Source organism: Neoarius graeffei, chromosome 26 (assembly GCF_027579695.1).
Source record: "Neoarius graeffei isolate fNeoGra1 chromosome 26, fNeoGra1.pri, whole genome shotgun sequence".
NCBI lineage: Eukaryota > Metazoa > Chordata > Actinopteri > Siluriformes > Ariidae > Neoarius > Neoarius graeffei.
The window spans coordinates 22,997,396-23,021,909 of NC_083594.1; the positions used below are offsets into that span (position 1 = coordinate 22,997,396).

At 39.0% G+C, this 24,514-nt stretch overlaps 1 protein-coding gene across 3 annotated transcripts in view; it reads left to right on the forward strand.

The window, feature by feature from the left end:
- The first annotated feature begins 4,927 nt into the window (after nucleotides 1–4,927).
- Nucleotides 4,928–24,514, forward strand: part of pparg (peroxisome proliferator-activated receptor gamma) — a 77,598-nt gene continuing 58,011 nt past the window's right edge. Inside the window, exon 1 of one of the 3 annotated variants that reach the window (XM_060910260.1) lies at nucleotides 4,928–5,138. Coding sequence is in view for 2 of the 3 variants with exons in the window: in XM_060910258.1 (XP_060766241.1) it covers nucleotides 23,174–23,315 (142 nt within the window). In the remaining variant the exon portion in view is untranslated. Of the gene's footprint in view, nucleotides 5,139–21,771; nucleotides 21,858–22,861; nucleotides 23,316–24,514 lie in introns of those variants that run through there. The other 2 variants (XM_060910259.1, XM_060910258.1) reach the window with 2 other exon arrangements.

Consider the following 24,514-nt stretch of genomic DNA (forward strand, 5'->3'; position numbering starts at 1 on the left):
ACTTACTGGCATTCAACATTAAAGCTTAACTATGTTTCCAATGATATGGAACCAAATATGTGTTTTATGGTATAAAGAATGATTTAAGTGCATCCCTTTTGGAGCTACCTGTGGTCAAAAAGCACTTTTTCTAAATGACACGAATAATTTTGCTAAATATGACATATATTGCCATACATTCACCAAAAATAATGTTATCACCAATTTTTTTTTTGCATGGTAAATAGAGCTATCACAGGGCTACAATAAACAACCAAGTTTATTTAGTCAAGCCTTTTGATATTGAAGATAATAAGTGTTAAATGTGATTTTTAGTTTGCGTACCCTGAGTGTAAAACAACCCGTAACGGTATTAGGTTTTGTAAGTGTTGTGGTGGGCGGCGCAGTGGTGTAGTGGTTAGCGCTGTCGCCTCACAGCAAGAAGGTCCGGGTTCGAGCCCTGTGGCCGGCGAGGGCCTCTCTGTGCGGAGTTTGCATGTTGTCTGCATGGGGTTCCTCCGGGTGCTCCGGTTTCCCCCACAGTCCAAAGACATGCAGGTTAAGTTAACTGGTGACTCTAAATTGACCGTAGGTGTGAATGGTTGTCTGTGTCTATGTGTCAGCCCTGTGATGACCTGGCGACTTGTCCAGGGTGTACCCCGCCTTTCACCTGTAGTCAGCTGGGATAGGCTCCAGCTTGCCTGCAACCCTGTAGAACAGGATAAAGTGGCTACAGATAATGAGATGAGAAGTGTTATGGCAATAATACAACGATGCGTTGACAGAAAATGTACTTTTAATACTTAAGTGTTTTTAAACACAAGTACTCCAGTACTTTAACTTAAGTAAAAAAAAAGAAAAGACTGGACAACTTTCACTTGTGTTGGAGTAGCATTTGACCAGTGGGGTCTGTACTTTGACTGAAGTTGGGTACATTGTGGCTAATATTTATTGATTATTAATGATGTGGTTAGTTTTTCTGAAGTGTAGTCTGTATGCTCAGCCGGGACACCATGAGTAAATGCCCCCCTTCCCCCAGAGGAAACCCACAAACTCTACACAGAAAGGCCCTGCTGGTAGCTGGGCTTGAACCCAGAACCTTCTTGCTATGAGGTGATAGTGCTAACTACTACGCCACATGATTTCAAGTTTGAAAAGAGTTTGCTAGCATGTCAGGTGGAGTTTCAGTGACTAGCTAGCTTAACGTTAAACCACCATGATGGCACAGCATGCGTTCATTTTGTGAATTCTCATTTCTGTCTTTGGTAACAGCATTAGGTTTTGTAAGTGTTGTGGCAATAATACAACGATGCGTTGACAGAAAATGTACTTTTAATACTTAAGTGTTTTTAAACACAAGTACTCCAGTACTTTAACTTAAATTAAAAAAAAAAAAGGCTGGACAACTTTCACTTGTGGGGCGGCACGGTGGTGTAGTGGTTAGCGCTGTCGCCTCACAGCAAGAAGGTCCTGGGTTCGAGCCCCGGGGCCGGCGAGGGCCTTTCTGTGTGGAGTTTGCATGTTCTCCCCGTGTCCGCGTGGGTTTCCTCCGGGTGCTCCGGTTTCCCCCACAGTCCAAAGACATGCAGGTTAGGTTAACTGGTGACTCTAAATTGACCGTAGGTGTGAATGTGAGTGTGAATGGTTGTCTGTGTCTATGTGTCAGCCCTGTGATGACCTGGCGACTTGTCCAGGGTGTACCCCGCCTTTCGCCCATAGTCAGCTGGGATAGGCTCCAGCTTGCCTGCGACCCTGTAGAAGGATAAAGCGGCTAGAGATAATGAGATGAGAGATGAACTTTCACTTGTGTTGGAGTAACATTTGACCAGTGGGATCTGTACTTTGACTGAAGTTGGGTACACTGTGGTTAATATTTATTGATTATTAATGATGTGGTTCAAGGGCGGCTGGTGCATAAGGGCGATTGGGCGACGCACTGACAAAATGAAAAAAAAAAGTTGTTTTTTTTTTAAAAACAAACTTTCACCAGCGCTGCTTGAGGCCGTTTTAATCTGTCTCTGGGTATCATTGTCCAATCAGGGTGGTCTTGCTTCTAGAGTACCGCCCCTTTTGGGGCGATTTCAGTCACGCTGAAAATCGCCCAAGAGTTCACTGATAGAGTCCCATGTTAATATATTTTTTTTCTCCTGACTGACACTTCAATGCAATCTCTATGGGTTCCGGGGGGGCTTGCCCTAACGTGCTTACATCACTGCGAAGCGCGGCAAAGTTGCGTTCGATCCGCTCAGTTTCTGAGGTGAGATGGATGCGGAAAGCAATTCAGTGCGGTCCTTAAAAGAAGTTCCATTTAGTCAGCGATCAAATCGAGCTAAATTGGCAACAAAACAAGCTGGACCCCCTCGACCAAATATAAACATAAAACAAATTTCCACGGGGGGGGAATCATAGACATATAAACATAGATGCCGCATTCTGCGTAGAATCATACGTCATCCTCGCCGCCATATTGGATGTGGCAAAGTGGAGATTCTTCAACCGTCTCTGGTATAGCGTCTAGACAGTAGCCGAGAATAAAGATGCCTCATTCATGTGCTGCGTTTAACTGTACCAGCAGGTTTACCGTCCAAACGCGATCACATGGGATTACCTTTCACAGGTGAGACTGGAAAAATACTTTTCATTGTATTTGGTCATTATAACGTAATTTTACGAACAGATTTTTCTGACTTTGTGGCTAATATGAAGGATTTTGACAAAACAGGTCAGACAGTCAGGATCAGAGAGGGAGCCGTTCCTTCAGTCTTCAGTTTCCCAGCTCATCTCTACCGGGTAGGTGTATAGTTATAAGCAGTGAGAATTAGAGAATACAGTGCCACACTCTGATGAACGTTTTTGAACATATGATGAATGTTTTTAACCTGTCTTAATGTGAAGGAATCAGTGATGTATTTTGTTTTGGTATGACGTTAGAACCTGGCCGAACTCAGTTTGGCGGTCATTCAGTTCACTTTATTCAACGAGAGTAGGTCTGTGTGGTGACTCAATAAATAAAACAGTAAATTTTTATTTTCATTCACTATTTCCAGTTTTTCCACTATTTCCATCATTTATCATATTCAGTCTTGTAGGTTGGTTATTGTGGCCTCAGGTTTTGGTAGCTTGCTACGGTATGCTGACTGATTAGCTTACCTGAGCTATCTATCGCGTATCTGTCGCTAGTTTGCAGCGTACAGGGTATTTCGCACACTATTTATAACCATCACATTAAAAGTTATATGTGTTGTTTTGATGCCTGTTTGTTTCCCAAATATATACGTGTGTGTCTTAATGGGTGAATAAAAGGCATCGAGTTAAATATTATTGTAAAAAGGGGCTTTATGAAGTTCAGTCCATTTACTTGCATTGGTTTACGGGGAAGATTTGCCACATCAAATATGGCGGACACTCTGACGTATCCCAGCAACGGGGCCACCAGCTCAATGCGGCGTCTATGTTTATATGTCTATGGGGGGAATCATATACTCGAGGTTTTACTTCAACATGGTCCCAGCTCAAATCCTGGCGAGCTGGCTGCAAGGACGCCTCAGCGGTTTTCTGCTCCCCCTGCTTACTTTTCCAAACTGGAGGTGGCTCCATGGACAACACTGCTTGGACGGTCACTGGAGTTTCGGACATGCATCATTTGTCGGAGAAAATAAAAAAACATGAGTCATCAAAGATTCACATAGGCAGCTGCCTGAAATTTTCGGGTTTTGGGAGAGTGAACATCGCTACACAACCGGATGAGGGCTACAGGCTAGCAGTTCACCGCCACAACGATGAGGTGAGCAAGAATAGGCACATATTAAACCGGCTCATCCAACGCGTGAAATTTTGTGGAGTGTTCGAGTTAGCTCTACGAGGCAAAGACGAAACTGAGGGCTCCAGTCACCGTGGTGTTTTTCTGGGTTTGGTTGACTATTGACTTGCTACCTAGGTCAATTTACTTCAGTCCTGTGGACATTTATGGTCCGTGTAGACATAACGGGGGAAAATTTCCCCCCCTGAAAAAAAATTCAGGAGCCACCACTGATGTGGTTACTTTTTCTGAAGTGGAGTAAATGCCCCCCTTCCCCCAGACAGAACCCACAAACTCTACACAGAAAGGCCCTGCTGGAGGCTGGGCTTGAACCCAGAACCTTCTTGCTATGAGGCGACAGTGCTAACCACTATGCCACATGATTTTGAAGAGAGTTTGCTAGCATGTCAGGTGGAGTTTCACTGACTAGCTAGCTTAACGTTAAACCACCATGACGGCACAAGTCAAGTCAAAGAGTCCCATATACGTTTTCGTATGTACGTTGGGGAGTGCCTGTTAGAGAGCACACTCTGTCTAGGTCGTCGGCATAGTGAGATAGGGTGGCCAGTTCCTTTCCTCACCACCTTTAACTTCCCCAGTGTTTCCACCAGGTCCCCATTCACTGCTGGGTGGACAGGAGGCGAGCCCCAGATCACCGTCCGAGGCGAGGCTCGAACCGGGGACTGTTCGCTTAGTGGTCAAGCGCTCTAACCACTTGGCCTCCATGACGGCACAGCATGCGTTCATTTTGTGAATTCACATTTCTGCCTTTGGTAACGGTATTACAGTAGGTTTTGTAAGTGTTATGGCAATAATACAACGATGCGTTGACAGAAAATGTACTTTTAATACTTAAGTGTTTTTAAACACAAGTACTTTAACTTAAGTAAAAAAAAAAAAAAGACTGGACAACTTTCACTTGTGTTGGAGTAACATTTGACCAGTGGGGTCTGTACTTTGACTGAAGTTGGGTACTTTGTAGCTAATATTTATTGATTATTAATGATGTGGTTAGTTTTTCTGAAGTGTAGTCTGTATGCTCAGCCGGGACACCATGAGTAAATGCCCCCCTTCCCCGCCCTGCACCATGAATACAATCCAAGAACCGCCCTGTAGGGGTTGAAAGTTGGACCCAATCTGGCAACGCGGCCAGAAAGCTCTGCTCTCAGCATCAGCGCAGCGGCAGCACCTGCCATCGGGCGATAAAACCACAGCACTTGAGCTCGGAAAAGTTCCCGAGGAAGGCTTTAAACCGCCAACACGGACTGTTACACGGTTAACGGAGGAACTCCGGGCTGGACCCACAGCACCAAGGGGGAGACAGGGGACAGGACACACAGCGGCAAACGCGCAAACGCAGGTGAGCGCGCGCTTCGGTAATTCAGCATTCCTCCTGCTGCGCACGCGCGTGTGTGTGTGCGTGTGTGTTAGAACTTCCTTAAATTCAGAAAGTTTCAGCACTTGAGCCTGCATTCATATAAGAGCTTCTGTAAATTAAAATCTATTTTTTTTATTTTCATACATACTACATAACGTGCATGTTTTATGTTTATAAATCATTCATACACTCTGGGTGGAATTAATACCTGCTCAGGTGTAGGTTGCTGGTTTTAGGAATGATTGCAGATTTGCCTTAGGAATACAGTATCTCTCTCTCTCTCTCTCTCTCTCTCTCTCTCTATATATATATATATATATATATATATATTTGGTAATATGAATAACAACAATGAATTCTTTAACTTTGCTTTTCATTTCTCCCATGACTCAGCAGTTTACAGATTCACACACAGAGGTTATAACCTAAAGTAAATCAGTAAGGGTTTTATCTCCACACCATCAGGATATTGGCCTGGATGCAATCGAGCTGCACAGACCTTGAAAAGTTAAAGATAGCTTGTGAAGTAATGTGTGTCTCGGAAATAATTGACACACCGACTGACTTCTCGATATGAAGCGAGACAGAGTCTTGTCTCTGTGGTTAACCTTCTGGAGTGACCAGAAGGTTGTGAGTTCAAATCCCAGAGCTCTCAGAAAGCCACTGCTGGGCCTTTGGCCAAGACCTTTAATCCTTTGATTGCATCAAAGTGCATGCCAAAATGGAAACAAATAGAGATAATGAGCAAGCAGAAAGCTTGATTGCGCTCACATTATAGTTATATACACACAGTGTTGTGCAAAAGTCGGGGGTTAGTGCAAACTTTGTTATCGATTTTTATTTGATGACTAATAAATACATTATCGAGTTAGTACAAAAGCATTCATTCTGATTTGCAAACATTAGTTTTCCAGGACAAAATGAGATATTACAGAAACATGTTTGTATGTCAGTAAAGAAAGGAACGTATTACATAAGAGACACTTTTCAGGCAAAAAATACAAAGCAAATGTGACAGTCAACGTCTCCAGAAGACGTGGGTCTGCTTCTGTAAGATGCTCAGAAAGACTTCCAGCTCATTTCCTTATAAAAGTGCACACGAAGCTTGTCACACCAAATATTCACTTTGTTTTATTACATTTTTCCTGTTTACTGCTCTTTATATATATATATATATATATATATATATATATATATATATATATATATATATATATATACACACACACACATATATATATAATATATATGTATATATGTGTGTGTGTGTCTTCCATCTTCTTTCTTCTTCTTTTGTCAATCTGCTTGTACTCTTGGGGTGTTCGTAGGAAGAAAGAGTCTGTGTGTGTGTGTGTGTGTGTGTGTGTGTGTGTATATATATATATATATATATATATGTATGTATGTGTGTTTCAAAGTAGAAACATTTATCAAAAGGCCATCTTTTTTTTTTAAAGCAGAGCAAAAACACCCTCTATAACTTCATACATTTCTCAGGAATTTAAAATAGTGGTTTAAAATTCAGTCAGCTTTATCACACTGATAATTTAAACGTTTCATTTTGTTTATTTATTCACAAAGGATTTTGCTCGTGTTCTTCTTCTTTTTTTTCCTGGTACAGGAAGTGACGCGACGTGAAGTTGATTTCTTTTTATTCAGCTCATAAAGCTCTTTCAATAAGAGGACAATATTGTTTCAGTGATGTTTTAATCCAGTACTATTTGGTAAACCTTCAAACATCAAAACATCAAGTATCATTTAACTAACAAGCATTATCATTATTATACAGGTTGGTTTCTATATGAATATAGTATGTCAATGCAGATGAATATGAACAGATATAGAATATATTAATAGAGATCATCTGCAGTTGTTGTTGTTGTCGTCGTTGTTGTTACCGTCATTGTTGAATGAATTCACGATTCATTACAGATAAAAGTAGACGTGTAGGTAAAGGAATATTTTTACACAACCCCAGACTGCATTCTTGTTCTATATTCATGATTCATGTTTACTGGCAAGAGTGAATTCTCAACCGATACCTTCAGATAGACGGAGCGAAAATTTCTTTGAACGTTGTTTCGATGATCCCGACACTGTGGTGGTTTATTTTTTCTTCAACGTCATCGTAAATGACTCTTTTGTTTTGGAAAGGCCATTGAAGCTCATGTTTATATTATCGTCATGACGTTCCAGTATTGTGTTAATGCTACACGTACACATTAAGTTCTAATTTTAACAATAAAATTAACACAGATTGCACTGAATCGATTCAAGTAATTTGCGTACTGCTTTGTGTGGGCCGTGTGTCTGTGCGTGTGTGTGTTAGATGTGTGAGCTTACCCACATATACACCCACATGCATACATACATTTCCTCTGATCAATTTGTCATAAAGTGACGTGATTTTCGGTATGCTTGTAATAAAAGGCAATGCCCATTGCAAATCAAAGTAGGATCAAAGTCACACTTATGACATTCACAATCAGGAGCCATGGCACTATTTAAAGGAAAAAAAAATATGACGTTGAATTGTGCAACCAGCTAATGAAGCAGGAGTTCATGGTATAAGAGGGTGCTAATATATCAGAGATCATTACTCATATGGAAGTCTTCCTTCTTTTACCTGGATTAATAAGAAGTGCTTGTATAAATCAGATCCTGAATAACTTTTTTTTTCATTTCTATAATATGATGATGATGTTTTAATAAACATGGTATGGCTTCAGTAGGCCATTAAGATAATCAGCGTGATTAAAATTTAAAATAATCGCCTTTGTTCCTGATTTGCAGCATTCTGTGGGTGGGTGGGTGGGACGGGGTAGGGAGGATTCTGGGTGAAAACATTCTCAGCTTTTTGGCCGATTTTGCGCTGCTTGTGTTGCTTTTTGTGTAACATTCTCAATTGTCAGGAAGATGCTATATACAGGAAATAGGAGCTCTCATTACCAAGCTATCATAACTTAAGTAGAGATAGTAAGCTGATCTGATCTGATATGTTGTTGATTTGGTAATAAACGTATACCGTAAATGTATTTCTGAGAGTCTCATGAGTCAGTACAAGTGAAAAATATTGCTGAAAGCTCTTTTTGCCAAATTGTCTCCACTTAAGCACGAGTGTTTTCTATGGGTTTATTTTTTAGCTTGTAGATTTAATGAGTTAATCAACAGAACTAGTGTTAGGATCTGTGTGTGTGTGTGGGTGTGTGTGTGTGGGGGGGGGTGTGTGGGGGGTGGGGGGGGTGGGGGGGGGGTGTTGCGTGTGAAGAAAGTAACGCCGTGTGGAATGAGATGGTTTGGACTCAGACGTGTTATATAATAGATGTAATACGTGACGGACTTTGCTCTGCTGTTATAAATGTGCCGTGGAGTAATCTTAGTGAAGGAGTGTTTACATTTGGTCATATTCTAGTACAAAATCACACTAAAAACAAATTTCAAGTTGCTTGCTTTGATTGCGTCAGCAGATCGTGCGATATTTCTTTGAATTTTTCAATCCACGCTGGTTATATGGCAGTATGTGGGTGCGTATTACTCGTCAAGTGTAGCCTTTGTCATGAATAAGAGTTTCATGGCAGAAGTATAGTGCACACTTTTAAACAAGAGAGGCTTTTCTTTTTTTAAGACAAATCTTTAAGACGAAACATCGCAAAAAGAAAAGCCGGAAAAGCTATCGGGTCACGTCTTTACTGTAGTGTAAAATTGTAAATAGTACTGTACTGTTTCTTGAGCCCGGTAACACACCTTCCTGAACATGTTCATCTGATGAGGCAGAGCTGATGCTTTTGCTGCTATGCATGCCCCGATAATTGGCGATATACCTTGATATTTAGCTCGCGCTATATGATTATCATGACTCTTCACAATCCCGTCACGTTCCCTTTGGGAGGAGGCTGCCTATGCAGGCACCTGTTTTGCACTTGTGCGTTGTTGTTAACAAAGACAAAGTCAGTCCTATTCAAAGGCGATGGAGAGGACAGTCCCCTCTCTCTGCATTGAACAAAAATGGCAAACAGAGCTTTCAGGCCAAATTTTCAGCTGAACCATTGCACAGTGTGGACAGGGACATGGACAGGTAAGCGTGTAATGTTTTTCAATATGATGTTTTAATAATATTGTGACATATAATAAAGGTTTAGGTCGTTATCGTTTTATCATGATGTGGATGTAATGTCACTACACCCCAACCACGTCATCAGGGTTTCTTCGTAAATGAATATGGCATATTCCCGTGTTTGTGAACTTTTCGAAAACCTTGCTGTACCAGGAACGAGAAACGCTTCCAACAGTACTGTTCATTACATCACTGTACTGTATCATACTATAACAAAAATGTGAAGACTTCAAAGACAAAATGACTCAGTTGGTGAATATTTTATAGTTTGAATCCCTCCCGTGTGTTTTGCTTCTCTCAGCAGTGTTACACTCAGACATGAGTCTTCAATCTACAATCAACACTTTTGCTCGCTTGCTAGTAAATTCCGGTAGCGGGATTTTATTTAAAGAATCAAATTAAAAGTGCCAAAAACAAAAAAAAGATAGTAGTGAAAAAACAAATACCTCAAGCAACTGCAGCTATATGCCAGGACTCAAGTGCTATCTGAAATGGCAGGTATTGATTTTTTTCTAGCATCAAGCCACCCAAAGTGTGTTTTATGTTATAAGATGACATAGTGGCATAAATTGTTATCTTATGTGTTTAGTATCAACCTATTTATGATTTCATATGTATATTTTTTTCTATTGTAACAAACCACATTTATGATTAATAATAATAATAATAAAATACTAGAAGTACATATAAACCACGAATATATTTTTTAAAATATCCATTGAAGTAGCGAATAAAAAAACAAAGCAATTATACTGATTAATATCCTTCTTCACCCTCACTTAATTAAATACACTGAGAGGCTACGGTGTCGCAACTTGCTCATAAAAAAGATCTCAGATAAGCGTAGCCGTGCACCTGTGGTGTGTGGTTTCCATTCAGTGTTTGAATTTTTCCTTTTTGGGTTTGGCACCATGATGCAATTTGGACATATTGTAATGTATCAGATGTACATAACTAAAAGATCCTCAGCCGTGTGTGTGTGTGTGTGTGTGTGTGTGTGTGTGTGGCTGTTTGCTGCAAGGGTTGAGTAGGTGTGCATAACTGTGAGTTAAAACATGAGATTTCATCTACCTGATTCCCCTTTCAGTGTTTTTCGTGAGTGGATTGTGGATGCATGATGCATACGGCTTTATTTACAGACTACATCAGATTTGTAGCACTTCAGTCAATTTTGGTTGAATGCTTACTAAGAAACAAGTATTAAGCCCAATAGTTTATGTTATTAGTAAGCATATATAAATAATATTTCATGAGCAGAGATGAGAGAAGCGCTGTGAAAGTTTATAGACTTTTTTGACGATTTTTTTTTTTAGATAAGTTTCCCAAAACCATCACGGTGTCCGACACACTGAGTATCGGTTTAAATGCTTGATTTCAACACCATCATGCCTTTTTAATGTGCTTGCTGTTGCTACACATTTATTTGCTATGAATGAACTGATATGAAATACAACATACACACCTAGCCTTGTCTTGTCATGTTTTATAACACTGATTGGAGTGGGAGACTGAGATGAATTAGGCTGTATAGTACTTCTCCTGGCATCCAAGTGTGTTGCTATGTTAAATATGTTGAATTAATGCAGCGGTTTGCTTGTATCTCTTTATGCCAGTCTCTTAGAAAAAAAAAAATCTATATAAAACTTTCTTTTTTTTTAAAAAAATAATAGAGATGTGTGGCGGACTGGGAAAACTCTTCAAATGCTGCAGGGTTTTTTTTGGTTTGTTTGTTTTTCTAATATATAAAGCTTTGAAACACAGTTATAACACTTTGGTACTGTAAGTCTAGTTATATCCAGAAGTGAAAAGAGACAAAATTGCATTTCGAGATTTTTTGCCAATTCCACTGGCGCACTGACTTATCTATCTATCTATCTATCTATCTATCTATCTATCTATCTATCTATCTATCTATCTATCTATCTATCTATCTATCTATCTATCCATCCATCCATCCATGTCATTTAACATGTAATAAATCAAGCATATAGCATAAGTCCAGTGTAAGGTACTTACTTAATACTTACTTTCTATGCCAGCTTCAGCCGGGCTTCAATACGGCTCATCCAGTCTCTGTAATCCCTTAAACAATCCTTTTTCAGTTCCTGTGAGTTCGCAGCTCCTGCGTCGCTCTTCAATACATCAACAAAACTCACTCTTGGTCAATTTTATGACCTTAAGGCCAATGCGAGGTCGTAAAATAGAGCAAAAACTAAGTCTATCTCTTTACACCAGCCTTTAATTGTAGCCTACAGCCGATTTTGCAGCTGTATTTGTACATCTGGTTCGCCATCTACTTTAATGCGATCGTTGCAGAAAGCCTAGGCAAGTTTAGATCATGTTTATAAAACACTTCTGAATCATTCTTAGGAAATATATTTACATTTTCAGCCGCCGCAGTATCTGATTGGTATTTCCCAGGTTGCAATATATATATCTGATCTTCTTTCGCCTTGTGAAAGAACACCTTTTTGAAAATATTGAGCATACAAACATGCAGGTATTGTGACTGGTTTGTTTGGGGTTTTTTGGCCATATCGCTGTCTTCTAATTTATCTTTCACCACTGCTTTGCTTTGAATGGTTCTCTTGACTGGTAGGAATGTCGCTCACAATATAATTATATAAAACGTTTTCTACCCTTTGAACCATTTGTGGTCAAATCCCCCCCCCCCCCCCCCCCCCCCCCAACCTCCAAAAAAACAAATCCAATTAAAAGCTTAAATGAAATTCATTTTGTCTTAGACATGTGGAGGATTTAGGAACTCTAAAGCTCCTCATCTCATTCAGAGACAGCAAAGACATCACAGTTTTATAAAACTAATCCCTGACTTTTATCGCTTTAATAATTTCAGGCACTATTTAAAAGGTGTTGCTGTGAAAACGACCTGTTGGTTTCTCCTGTCTTTCATTGGAAGTAATGATCATAATGAACTAATTGGTGTTTCATAAAAAGAGAAGACTGTGGGTGGACGTGACACGTGCTGGCAGTGTGTATTAAAGGGGAACTGAAGTCATTTTTAAACTTGCTTTATTTCTTAATTAGCGTGTTATTCAATTACATTTTCGGTTTTAGTAGCCTTATATTGTGACTCGTATTGGCAACTAATTGCAATTAAATATTATACTTTTCGGCCTATTCGGTTTTTAGCCATGTTGAATTTAGTTCATTTGGTCCACGGCAGGCATCGCTTATTCACGCAATCTTCACGAGACTTGTGCGAGACTTCGAAACGTGAAGTGTCGGCCATGTGTCAGTGCCGCCATTTTGAAAACTGTTTTCCAAATGAAATATTGCACAAAAATGAGTTTAAATGACGATTACTGCCTACTTTTTTCAAACTTTTCTGATTGCTATCAAAACAAACAAAACTTCCAGCTCGATTACATCAGCATTCGAAAGAGGGCGCGCGCGTCTTTTGACAATGTTGGCAGATATTGGTCACTTTGATTTACGCTGTACGTTTTACTTTTGTCCTTCGAAGTCTCGCACAGGTCTCAACGAATCTCGTTTACGGCCATTGCTTTGACATATGGACTGATATATTACAGAGCATATTTCAAACACTCATAACTTGCTATAGCAGTGACAAAATAGCTATCAAAAATGCATTCCTATATTTAATAAAATGAGATAAATTGAATTTTGATAATCAAAAATGTAAAAAATATATCAGTGGCTTGAATTTGAAAAATATGTCCATTCTGATTAGATTAGATTAGATTAGATTAGATTAGATTAGATTAGATTAGATTAGATATTGAGCCTATGTTTGAGGTCCAAAAACCAAATTGACATTGGCTCGTGCATCAGTGCCAGTTATAATAGTTACATGAAATGGCATTTAGATTGGAGGTTATTTAAGTGCTTCATCTTGACAGTGAGCCCAATGGGACTGGGAAAATGCTTGCCATGTTTGCTTACCAAATAGTACATGATGTTTCCTAAGTGCATATGATGCATTCTCACCAGCCTGACATTTGTACAGAATTGTCGGAAATGATAGTAAACATATTTGCCGTGCTTAGGGAATGTCATCTACAACATGCAGCAAGCTGACCTTTCTCAGAGTGTTTGGACAGGAACAGCATGGCCACATGGTTTTGGTCAGCACTGTGAATCCCCTGCTGCGCGTCCCTCCTTTTTCCTGTCCACCTCGAGGAATGAGGGACGAGCTCTCCTATGGTACGCTAGGTTTGAGGCCACTCTGACTCGGATAAGCCCCTTCCTCATCCGCTGAGGAAGCTGAGGAAGCGCGGGAAACCTCAGGAGAGACATCAACCATTAACTCTTGCCTATTAAAAACAATTGGGGGAAAGTTCACGTCCTCAGATATGGTGCAAGAGCAAATTCCCAAGGAACTACACAATATAGATCGCGATGTCCGACACACTTGCCAGAAATGTTATTTGCGGCGGATCTAATTTGTCATAAAGGTCCGTTGAGAATGTTCAGGTAACTGATTGCTCGACGTCCGTCCTCACATATATACTTGTGTGTATGTTGTGTTTTAATGTTTTCTCCAGGGCTTTAGATTCAAGAGCATGAGATCATGATTAGTCATGTGCTGGAAACACGGAGGAGTTGCTACGTAGTTATGTGCGTATGTGTGAGTGGTGTGTGCGAAGATGCTTTATGGTCAAAGGCTGGTGAAGAAATAGCTCAGGATCTTTTGTCTAAATTGAAGTCTTCAAATGTCCAGCCTGACGTTGTCTAAAATTTATGAACGTCAGTTGCGGAGGCCAAGCTGCTAAGCAGTGCACTGTCATTTTTCCATTTTGAAGACCTTTTTTAAACGTCAGTTGCAGTTTTTTGTGGTGTTAAGATTCAATTTTTTGAGTCTTAATCATGGTACCTGCATTGTATGGACTTAAAGGTAGACTACCTTTCAGATTTTTCAAGTTAGGTCATAAAAAGAATTTTCCCTGACACCCAGTTATTTCCGTTTAGTGGACTGAAAGCTACTGAATTCGAATCACACACTTCCAATTTTATTAGGTTTTTTTTAATAGAACAATTCATGAATTTAAGGCCACATGGCCCGAAATTCTCTACTATTTTTTCCTGGTTCACCATGACGCAATTCAAGATACTACATCATGCATCACGTGGTGGGCTTTCCCTGTTCGTGCAAGGCATTGTGGGATAAAAATTTGAAACAGGAGAGAACAATGGAGGACGTGAGTGTGCGAATGAATCGTGAAAGACCGACTACAGCAACAGAAAGCGAGAAGAAAAGACGTTATGTTGCAAAGGAAAGGAAACGCAAGACTGAACTAATACACGGACTTCCTCTGTCTGCTTGACTGTGCGAAGCGAGTGATTTCATGCACATTATTTGCTTTAATCCCCTCAAATTAAATAACTTCCCAGCCACAGAATGGCCTGATATTTTGTGAGATATTACAGAAGTAAACATATATCACAATGACTAAATTTCAGTGGGAACTAAATTTCACCGATTTTATGAAATCGTAAGGCCATCTAGCTTTAATTTTGTGCTTAACAAAATTACCTCACAAAAAGTTAACAAAATTACAAATAACGAGTCTGGATTTTAGCAAAATTTTCAAGTAACAAGCCCTGTTATTTGTAGATATGATACCCACTTGGACAAATAATGCTATGTTACCCAGTGGTGGAATGATCTGGTACAAGAGCTTAAAGGCAGATTGAGTTTTCCTGGAATTGTAGCTTGTATGTACAGTACCAGTCAAAAAATTTGGACATCCCTGCTTATTTGGAACATATATAGAATTATGTGGTAAACAAAAAAATGTGGGGGAAAAAAATAGGTTTCATATTTTAGATTCTTCAAAGTAGCCAGCATTTACATTGATGATGCTTTGCACACTATTGGCATTATCTTAACCAGCTTCATGAGGTAGTCACCTGGAATGCTTTTCAATTAACAAGTGTGCCTCGTCAAAAGTTAATTAGTGCAATTTCTTGCCTTCTTAAGGTGTCTGATGACCCTTTTCCACCAAAGCAGTTTCAGGGCTGGTTCGGGGCCAGTGCTTAGTTTAGAACCGGGTTTTCTGTTTCCACTGACAAAGAACTGGCTCTGGGGCCAGAAAAACCAGTTCCAGGGTAGCACCAACTCTCTGCTGGGCCAGAGGAAAGAACCGCTTACGTCAGCGGGGGGGCGGAGTTGTTAAGACCAACAACAATAGCAAGACCGCGAAAGGTCGCCATTTTTAAGCGACGAGAAGCAGCAGCTGTACAAACGTGAAGTTATCCATTATTATTATTATTGTTGTTGTTGCTGCTTCTTCTTCTTCATGTTGTTGTTGCTTCGATGTTCGCGCCAAGGTTTATGCAAATGCAGTGACGTAACTGACGTATACAGCGACGTAATGACGTGGCTCCCCTTAGCACCCCGAGCTATGGAAATGATACCCACTTGGTTCTCAGCTGGCTCGCAAGTTGAACGAGTTGTGAACCAGCACCAGCACTGGCCCCGAACCAGCCCTGGAACTGATTTGGTGGAAAAGGTGTAACAGACCAAAACAGGAAATCAAAAAGTCAAAGTCCCTTCCACACCAGGATCTGGTCTTCCCAGACAGGCTCCTGTCCCAGTACTAACCAGCTCTTTGAGGCATATGGGTGCGGTACTGATGTCTGTTTCTATAGCCCTCGGCCTCTTGCCTATACAGCTAGGGTTACAGTAGGGAGCTAGTTCTCTGGTAACCGTGAGCGTTTGACTTCCCTACTCGCATCTGTATTGCAGCATGCCTTGCCAGATGGCAGTAGGTACCATTTTTATGATGGTCTTTGGTATGACCCGACCGCGAGTGGAACTTGCGCTCTCCCGATCGAGAGGTGGACACGCTAACCACTAAGCCAACTCGCAGTAAAACGGTAAAAATACAGTAAACAGCCCTATTCCACAACTGTAGTAATCCATATCACATCAAGAATCACTCAACTAAGTAAAGAGAAACGACATCCATTGAACATTAAGACATGCCATGTCTTTTAATTAATACAAATTAAGAAAAACATTGCATAATAAGGTGTGTCCAAACAGAGCACTTTAAATAATTGTGCACAATGCTATCCAAATAATGTAGTTTTTTTAAAGGTGATGTAGGATACAATTAAATAAGTCTTGTTATTTTTTTGTTTCTCAGTCTAGGTGGAACTTCTGACTAACGCATTTTTCGGATGGTTTCATTGTGGGAGTTCTGTCTTTGTGAAAGAGTCCTGCCATGCTCCCTGAAACTGGGCAAAAATATGAAACCTTATTTTAGCACATAACCGTCTTTATGCTATTTTCCAAAAAGTGATGCTGGAAAAAAAAAAATGCAGCCTACCTGAGAAAACTCTTCTTGAATGGAAATTTGGTGTATTGTTGGTATTTTGGTATGTCCTTAACATTTACATTATTAATGTGTGTGTTAAATAATGATGTGCTGTTATTTGCAAATGCTTAATGTGCATAAATGATACATGGAATATTCACTCCAATTGGAATGAAATGCGTCTTTAAAGTCTGTTTGGTAAGTGCTGTTTGTAAAGTCCACCATTAAATACCCAGGCCTTAATCAGATCTACATTGTGCATCAGGAAAAGAAATCTGTGTAGGCTTGTGGCACATGTGCTTTGGGGTTACTGCAGCCATTTCATTACAGGAGTTTAGTAATAACAAATGCGGAACCAAAGCATTTAAAAAAAAATCTGACAGGCTATTTCATAAAGCTATTATCGGTCATTATGACTGTCATGATCATAGGATAAGAGTTCAAGACCTCAGCAGCGACACTGAAAATGTCACAGTGCAGAGAAAGCAATTTATTACGTCAGCTTCACGATATAAAATTATCCAGAGGAAGAAGTGATCCATCCAACTTTCGGTAAAGAGAAGTGGAAAGCAGAAAAGCAGTGGGTGAAGCAACAGGAAGTCATCTGGCTAGCCGAACACCTCACAGCACAACCACATGATGGTTAGTTGTCTGCACTTTTGCTGAGTCCATGGAGTGTAAAAAAACCAAGTTCCTGTTCAATTTGGCAGAACCACAGAAATATACACTCACTTGCCCAGTTGCCAAAGTTGTCTTTGCTGATTACGAAGCTCAGCGATAACAAGAAATTCGTTTAAGTGGCTTGGGGCTCAGAGCCTGAGTTTGAGGGTGAGTAAGCCTTTGACTGTAGATCATTATCATTGGTTTTTGATTTTAGTTTTGGTTTGTACTGTTTTTCATTCTTACTCTGGTCTGTGAACTGATACTCAACTCATACCACACTGTCTCATTTGAGGAATCAGTGGAAATAACACGAAGATTATTAAATAATTTAATTTTCAGGCTTTATTAGCTGATAGCGATGTGATACGCCAAAACAGTCATGTTTTTGGCCACAACGACTGATATGAAACTGATCATCCTGAAGTCCTGCATGGCTTTTTAATTGAATGCATGACAAAAATTGTCAAATAAAAGATCAACATTTTGTTGTCGACTGGAGATAACTCTTCTAGATGCAGATCATTAAATATCTGTATCTTTAATTTGGACTTATTTTATATAACAGTGAATTTGGTGAATGAGTTTGACATTGTCTTCATTGCTTTTACAGATTTTCACATTCGAGTTTGTTCTTGTTCACTTTGGTGCATGCCAGATCATTTTTATCCCAGAAATTGTTCTGTCTTCAAGAATATTCTTCACAAATACTTCTATGAAATAGTGAAGAAACATGTACTGAATGGTTGTGTATTAACACCATCATCATTTCGATGACTTTTGATGATCCCTGAGATGAACCAAGGTTTTTTTTTTAATTATTATAGTATTACAAGTAACTCACTATTGGAAAATAAGGAAATTTAATCAAACGTTCCATTAAGTGCCTACATCGTTATATTTAGAGGCCTGTGTCAGCTCTTAGATTGTAAGGAGATTCTGATGCAAATACCCTTGTATGTTGAGGCAGTTGCTGTGAAACTGTAAATACTGTAATCTAAGACCCTGTCCACACGTAGCCGGGTATCTGCTAAATCGAAGATATTTTTCTACGTTTTGGCCTGTCATCCACATGAAAACACATCAAAAACGAATATTTAAAAAAACTCCGGGCAAAGTGAAGATTTTTGAAAATTCCGTGTATGCCTTTTCGTGTAGACAGAGATAACCGGAGTTTTGTGTTTTAGAACGTCACAATCTGCGCCAAAAAAATGACAACAAATCTGCCCTGACGTCAAACGTGCGACCTTTGTTTACTGCAGAAGCCAGATTAAGCATGGACAAAGAGTAATGGATCGGAGTAGTGCCTTGAAAGCGTTAATTATTGTGCAGGTGCTATTTACATGTTTAATTTTAGAAGCCCAACTACTGCTCCAAGAGCACAGGTGATGGACAACATTGCGGTTGGTGATTTACCCCATCTTAACCACTCCACGTAGGCATGTTCCTCGCCGAAATCGTCGACACCGCTTTTGGATCAGACCGGGACGCACTGCCAGCTGTTCGATGTTTTATGTTTAGGCGGAAGTGACGCCAACAGAGGGCTATTCTGATGTGATTAGGGGGTAGGATTTGGGGAAATAATGCCATCTACAGGTTTGGAATGCTTATGAATGTGATTGAAAACGCAGATGTTCGGTTATGTGTGGAAGGGATTTTTTTCGAAGACGAGGTGGTGTGGATAAAACATTTTTATAAACGGAGGGGGGGAAAATGTTCGGTTTTAAAAATACCCGGCTACGTGTGTACATGGCCTAAGATTCATCTTACAGCTGATATTAGACAATGTTAATCTCAACTTTAAGACAAATCCATGTTGTGTGCTGTATGTTTGAGTTGAAATTACAGAGAGAGAGAGACACTTACTTTTCCAGTAAGTGCTAGATTATTTTTTCCAATAAAAATAGACTATGTATAAACATCCATCAGATTAAACAGATCCATTTGATTTTGGTGTTGTTGTTTTTATTATTATTATTATTATTATTATAGACAGTACCAGTTAAAAGTTTGTACACCCCTACTCATTCATCAGTTTTTCTGTATTTTTAACTAGTTTCTACATTGTAGAGCAATATTGAAGACATCAAAACTATGAAATAACATATGGAACATATATGGAATTATGTGGTAAATAAAAACATGTGGGCGGCACGGTGGTGTAGTGGTTAGCGCTGTCGCCTCACAGCAAGAAGGTCTGGGTTCGAGCCCCGTGGCCGGCGAGGGCCTTTCTGTGTGGAGTTTGCATGTTCTCCCCGTGTCCGCGTGGGTTTCCTCCGGGTACTGTGGTTTCCCCCACAGTCCAAAGACATGCAGGTTAGGTTAACTGGTGACTCTAAATTGACCGTAGGTGTGAGTGTGAATGGTTGTCTGTGTCTATGTGTCAGCCCTGTAATAACCTGGTGACTTTTCCAGGGTGTACCCCGCCTTTCGCCCGTAGTCAGCTGGGATAGGCTCCAGCTTGCCTGCGACCCTGTAGAACAGGATAAAGCGGCTACAGATAATGAGATGAGATAAAAACATGTTAAAAAGACAAACTATTTTTCATATTTTAGATTCGTCAAAGTAGCCAGCGTTTACCTTGACGACACTTTGCTTTGCTATTGGCATTATCTTAACCAGCTTCATGAGGTAGTTACCTGGAATGCTTTTCAATTAATAGGTGTGCCTTGTCAAAAGGTAATTAGTGCAATTTCTTGCCTTCTTAATGCACTTGAGACTAAAACAGTAAATCGTAAATAATATTATAATAATACTTATTATTATTAAATAAATATTTCTAAATTTATAAATAATAATAATAATAATAAATTGATTAATTAATTCTATCACTACTACTACTAATAATAATAATAATAAATTATATTATAAGTATATTACAGGCATTTAGCAGATGCTCTTATCCAGAGCGACATACAGTATACCCAGAGCAGCCTGGGGAGCAGTTGGGCGTGAGGTGCCTTGCTCAAGGGCACTTGAGCCATTCTTGCAGGTCCAATCAAACCAGTGACCTTTTGTTCACAAAGCTGCCTCTCTAACCATTAGGCCATGGCTTCCCCAATGGAAGTACTACTAATAATAATAATAATAACTAATTAATTAATTATATTAATACTACTACTACCACCACCACCACCACTACTACTACTAATAATAATAATAATACTAATAACAACTAATTAATTAATTATATTAATACTACTACCACTACCACCACCACCACCACCACTACTACTACTACTAATAATAACTAATTAATTAATTATATTAATACTACTACTACTACCACCACCACTACTACTACTACTACTACTACTAATAATAATAATAATAATAACTAATTAATTAATTATATTAATACTACTACTACTACCACCACCACTATTACTACTACTAATAATAATAATAATAATAATAATAATAATAACTAATTAATTAATTATATTAATACTACTACTACCACCACCACCACCACTATTACTACTACTAATAATAATAGTAATAATATATTGACCTGTAAAATATGATTAAAAACAGTACTATTTTTAAATAATAAAATAAATGTCATTTGACCTTGTTTTCATTTTACTAAAATAAATCATTTGTACCGTTGCATATTAAATAAACACCATGCACTTCTCCCCCCTAAATCAAAGCTGTGTTTGATCCCTGAAGCTGAGGCCATGACTAAATGTTTTGCTTAATCATGCCTAATTCATTTATCAGTATCTATAAACCCATAAATGCATAAATGTCATCATACCTTACATAGCCCTTATTACGAGTAGTTACTCAGGGATTTTCTCTTGTGCTCAAGAGGCATTTAACTTTCTTACTTATCTGTAAGTGATGTGCTCAGAGAAAGCATACAGAAATCGAGAGTGACTATTTCCTGATTTTTAGATGTCGGACTCATCAAAAAGCAGCATTTAAGAGTCTAAAAATGCATCCTGTTGTCTGATTCATTCCAAAACATGGAAGTAAGATGTTTCTATCCAGCAGGTCAGCAGTTCAACATTTGAAAATGTAGATTTATTTTATTTATTTATTTTTTAAATGAAAATTCAGTTTGGTTTAGATATGGGTGTCAAAATTATAATAATCCTTTAAAGAAAAACAACTTTTAATCCTTTTTACTTAAAACAGGGAGTAAAAGTGAAACACAAAGCAAAATAGGGAGAAAAATGAGAAATCTACTTTAGGAGTTTGCCAACGAGGAGAGACTTTTCTGAATAAGTCGGATTTTAAAAAAATAATAAATAAATAAATAAATACAACCGAAAGAAAAATCAGAGTTCACGTGTGCCATGCTAGACAAATCCATGCCAAAAAGAATGTGGTTTTAAGTCTGTGTATTATAATTACTGCATCAAAGTTAGAAATGTGCATGTAGTAAGTTCAGTAGTAGCCGTGTGGGTGGCGTGACAGCTTTATTGTCTGGGTTTAGTCTCAAAGCGAGAGGGCACGGCAGAGACAACAGCACAGGGGAAGAGTTTTCTGCCACTCACACTGGCAGTGATGTCAGGAAGTCACATTTCTCTTTCTGCAGCTCGCTATGACAAAGCCTCAAGGTCATGGCCTTTTCTGATGAAAGTGTTGCACCGACAGCGGTACTCTATAATCGTAAGTCGTGTTCTGTGTTTTTCTGAGAAACCTTCTGTTTTTTTTCCAAGGTCAGAGTGTGTTCAATAAGAGTCAGTGTGGAAAAAAAAAAGAACAGTTTGATTTGTATTTATGTGCATGCGCACAATATGGGCACACAAAGGTGGCTACAAAGGTTTGAACCTCCACCTTACACAGTCCCACCCACCATCTAACAGCATGCAGTGTGCAAACAAAGAAAATGGAGGAATAAATTAGTAAAATGAAAAAAGGAAACAAAATAGTGTCTGCTAGAGAACCCAGACATACACTTATGCAAACAAAAGCTTTTACGAATAAAAGCAAACGGTTAAATGACATCAATGAGCTCAATGTGAGCATACATGTATGTAGATATATATTTTAAGAAGTCAGACAGAAAGGATTACCACAGACATATAACACTGATTCATGTAATAGTTACCTGTAGGCAAATACAAATACCGTTTAGAAAGGAGATGTTCTTGGAGTAATCTTTGTAATGTTCTCTGTGTCAGATCGTATGATAACATCAAACATACTACAGGTGTATCACGTTGTGTATAGCTAGCCCTCTATAACGTTGTGTATAGCTACTCTATAATCCACAGTATGTCTTCTGAATACTGTCAGTCTCAGCCCAGTCTGCTTCTGCAGGACAGAATTGCATAGCAATTTAAGCTCTTTAGCGACGTACAGTACATTTCTCCGTGAGAATATTGTGCATGTTTTGCAGTGATATCTTTTGAGAAATTCCACCAGGAAAGACCAGTATGCTTATCATTTAACTGATGAATGTGTTGATGTTGCTGAATGTTGTCAGGCTGGTTCATCTTCTTATGCACTCTTTTCCATGAAACACAGAGACATCCATGATAAGTAGTGCGATTCTCAGCCACATACACAGACGCTGAGTTATGACAGTTTGATAAGTGAACTTTTTCAATGATTTTGATTCGTGGACATTTCTTTGAGTTTTAAGACCATGTCAAAATGTGTTTGTTTTCTCTGTATCGAGTGCGTGAAGGTAAATAAGTTGTGTTATTGGCGATCTGAAAAAAAGTGATTTGTTAGTGTTTGGCATGTGTAACATTGCTGACGGATTCAAGTACATGATTTTTAAACTCCATGCATATTTGCATTTATATTTGGTCACTTAACCGACAAAAGTGAGGCAATTGAATCCAGGCGTGTCCAAGCTGTTAAAGAAGCCAACGTTGATAAAGATCCAAGACTGAAAAAACAAGACTGAGTTTCCATCATTTGAACAGAAACAACTGTAATATAATTGCAGGAAGAAAAGAACGAGGCATGATTAAATGCACAAAATCAACACACGCTCACAAAGGCATAGGAACGATCTGCTGAATTACTACGACTCAACAGCACTCCAAACATTACACTCTTTTGAAGCAGAGCCAAAGAAGAACTGTGTGCAGTTTCCTAAACAACCTTTCAGTGGTATGTTAACCATTTCTTGTTCTTACAAAATTAACTAAAGAATTATTTCCCACCACAAAGAATCCTTTCGCATATTTTAACAATAATTCCTGGAAATTATTCCTCGCTTCCTTTGTCAGATGAACCAGTGATAGCTGGTTAAAATTGGTTGAGGTTGGAGTAGTTAAAACACATTTAACTACAGATCAGTATTTTAGCGTTGCTTTTAAGAAACTGTTAGGATTATTGCATGGATTCTCATCATGTAGACATAGGCATAAATCGACACTGCCTAGCCAAAAAAAGTCGCCATTTGGATTTAGATAAACAAATACTTAAGAGCCTTTGATTGGATAATTACTACAGTGATTAAAATATTTCAGCTAGCAACAATTCTTTTAACCCTAACTGATGCAGCTTCTCATTTCTTAAACAACTGCATCATAAAACATATCCCATGGTCATGGAAAGCGGTACTGTGTTTCAGGAGATCAAATTATTGTCCTGCGTCAAGCAAAGAAAACAACTAAGGAGATTGCTGAAATGACTGGAATTGGGTTAAAAATCGTCCAACGCGTTATTAAAACCTAGAAGGATAGTAGCGAACCATCAACTTTGCGGAAGAAATGTGGTCAGAAAAAAATCTTGACTGATCATGATCAGAGATCACTTAAACGTTTGGTGAAGTTGAATCATTAAAAAATCATTAAAAAATCGACAGTAGAACTCACAGCTATGTTTAATAGTGAAAGTAAGAGCATTATCACACACAGTGTGATGAGAACTCACAGGATTGGGACTAAACAGTTGTGTGGCCATAAGAAAACCACTTGTTAGTGAGACTAATCAGGAGAAAAGGCTTCAATTTGCTAGGGAGCATAAAGACTGGACTCTGGAGCAATGGAAAAAGGTCATGTGGTTTGATAAGTCCAGATTTACTCTATTCCTGAGTGATGGGCACATCAGAGTAAGAAGAGAAGCGCATGCACCCATCATGCATTGTGGCCACTGTACAAGCCTCTGGAGGCATTGTTCTGATCCAGAGGTTGCTTCAGTTGGTCAGATCGAGGCTCAGCAACATTACATGGCAATAAAATGAAGTCAATGGATCATCAATGGATTTTTTTCTTCCCTGGTGGCGCATGCATATTCCAGGATGACAGTGCCAGGATTCATTAGGCTCAAGAATGGTTCAGGAAGCATGAGGAATCATTTTCACA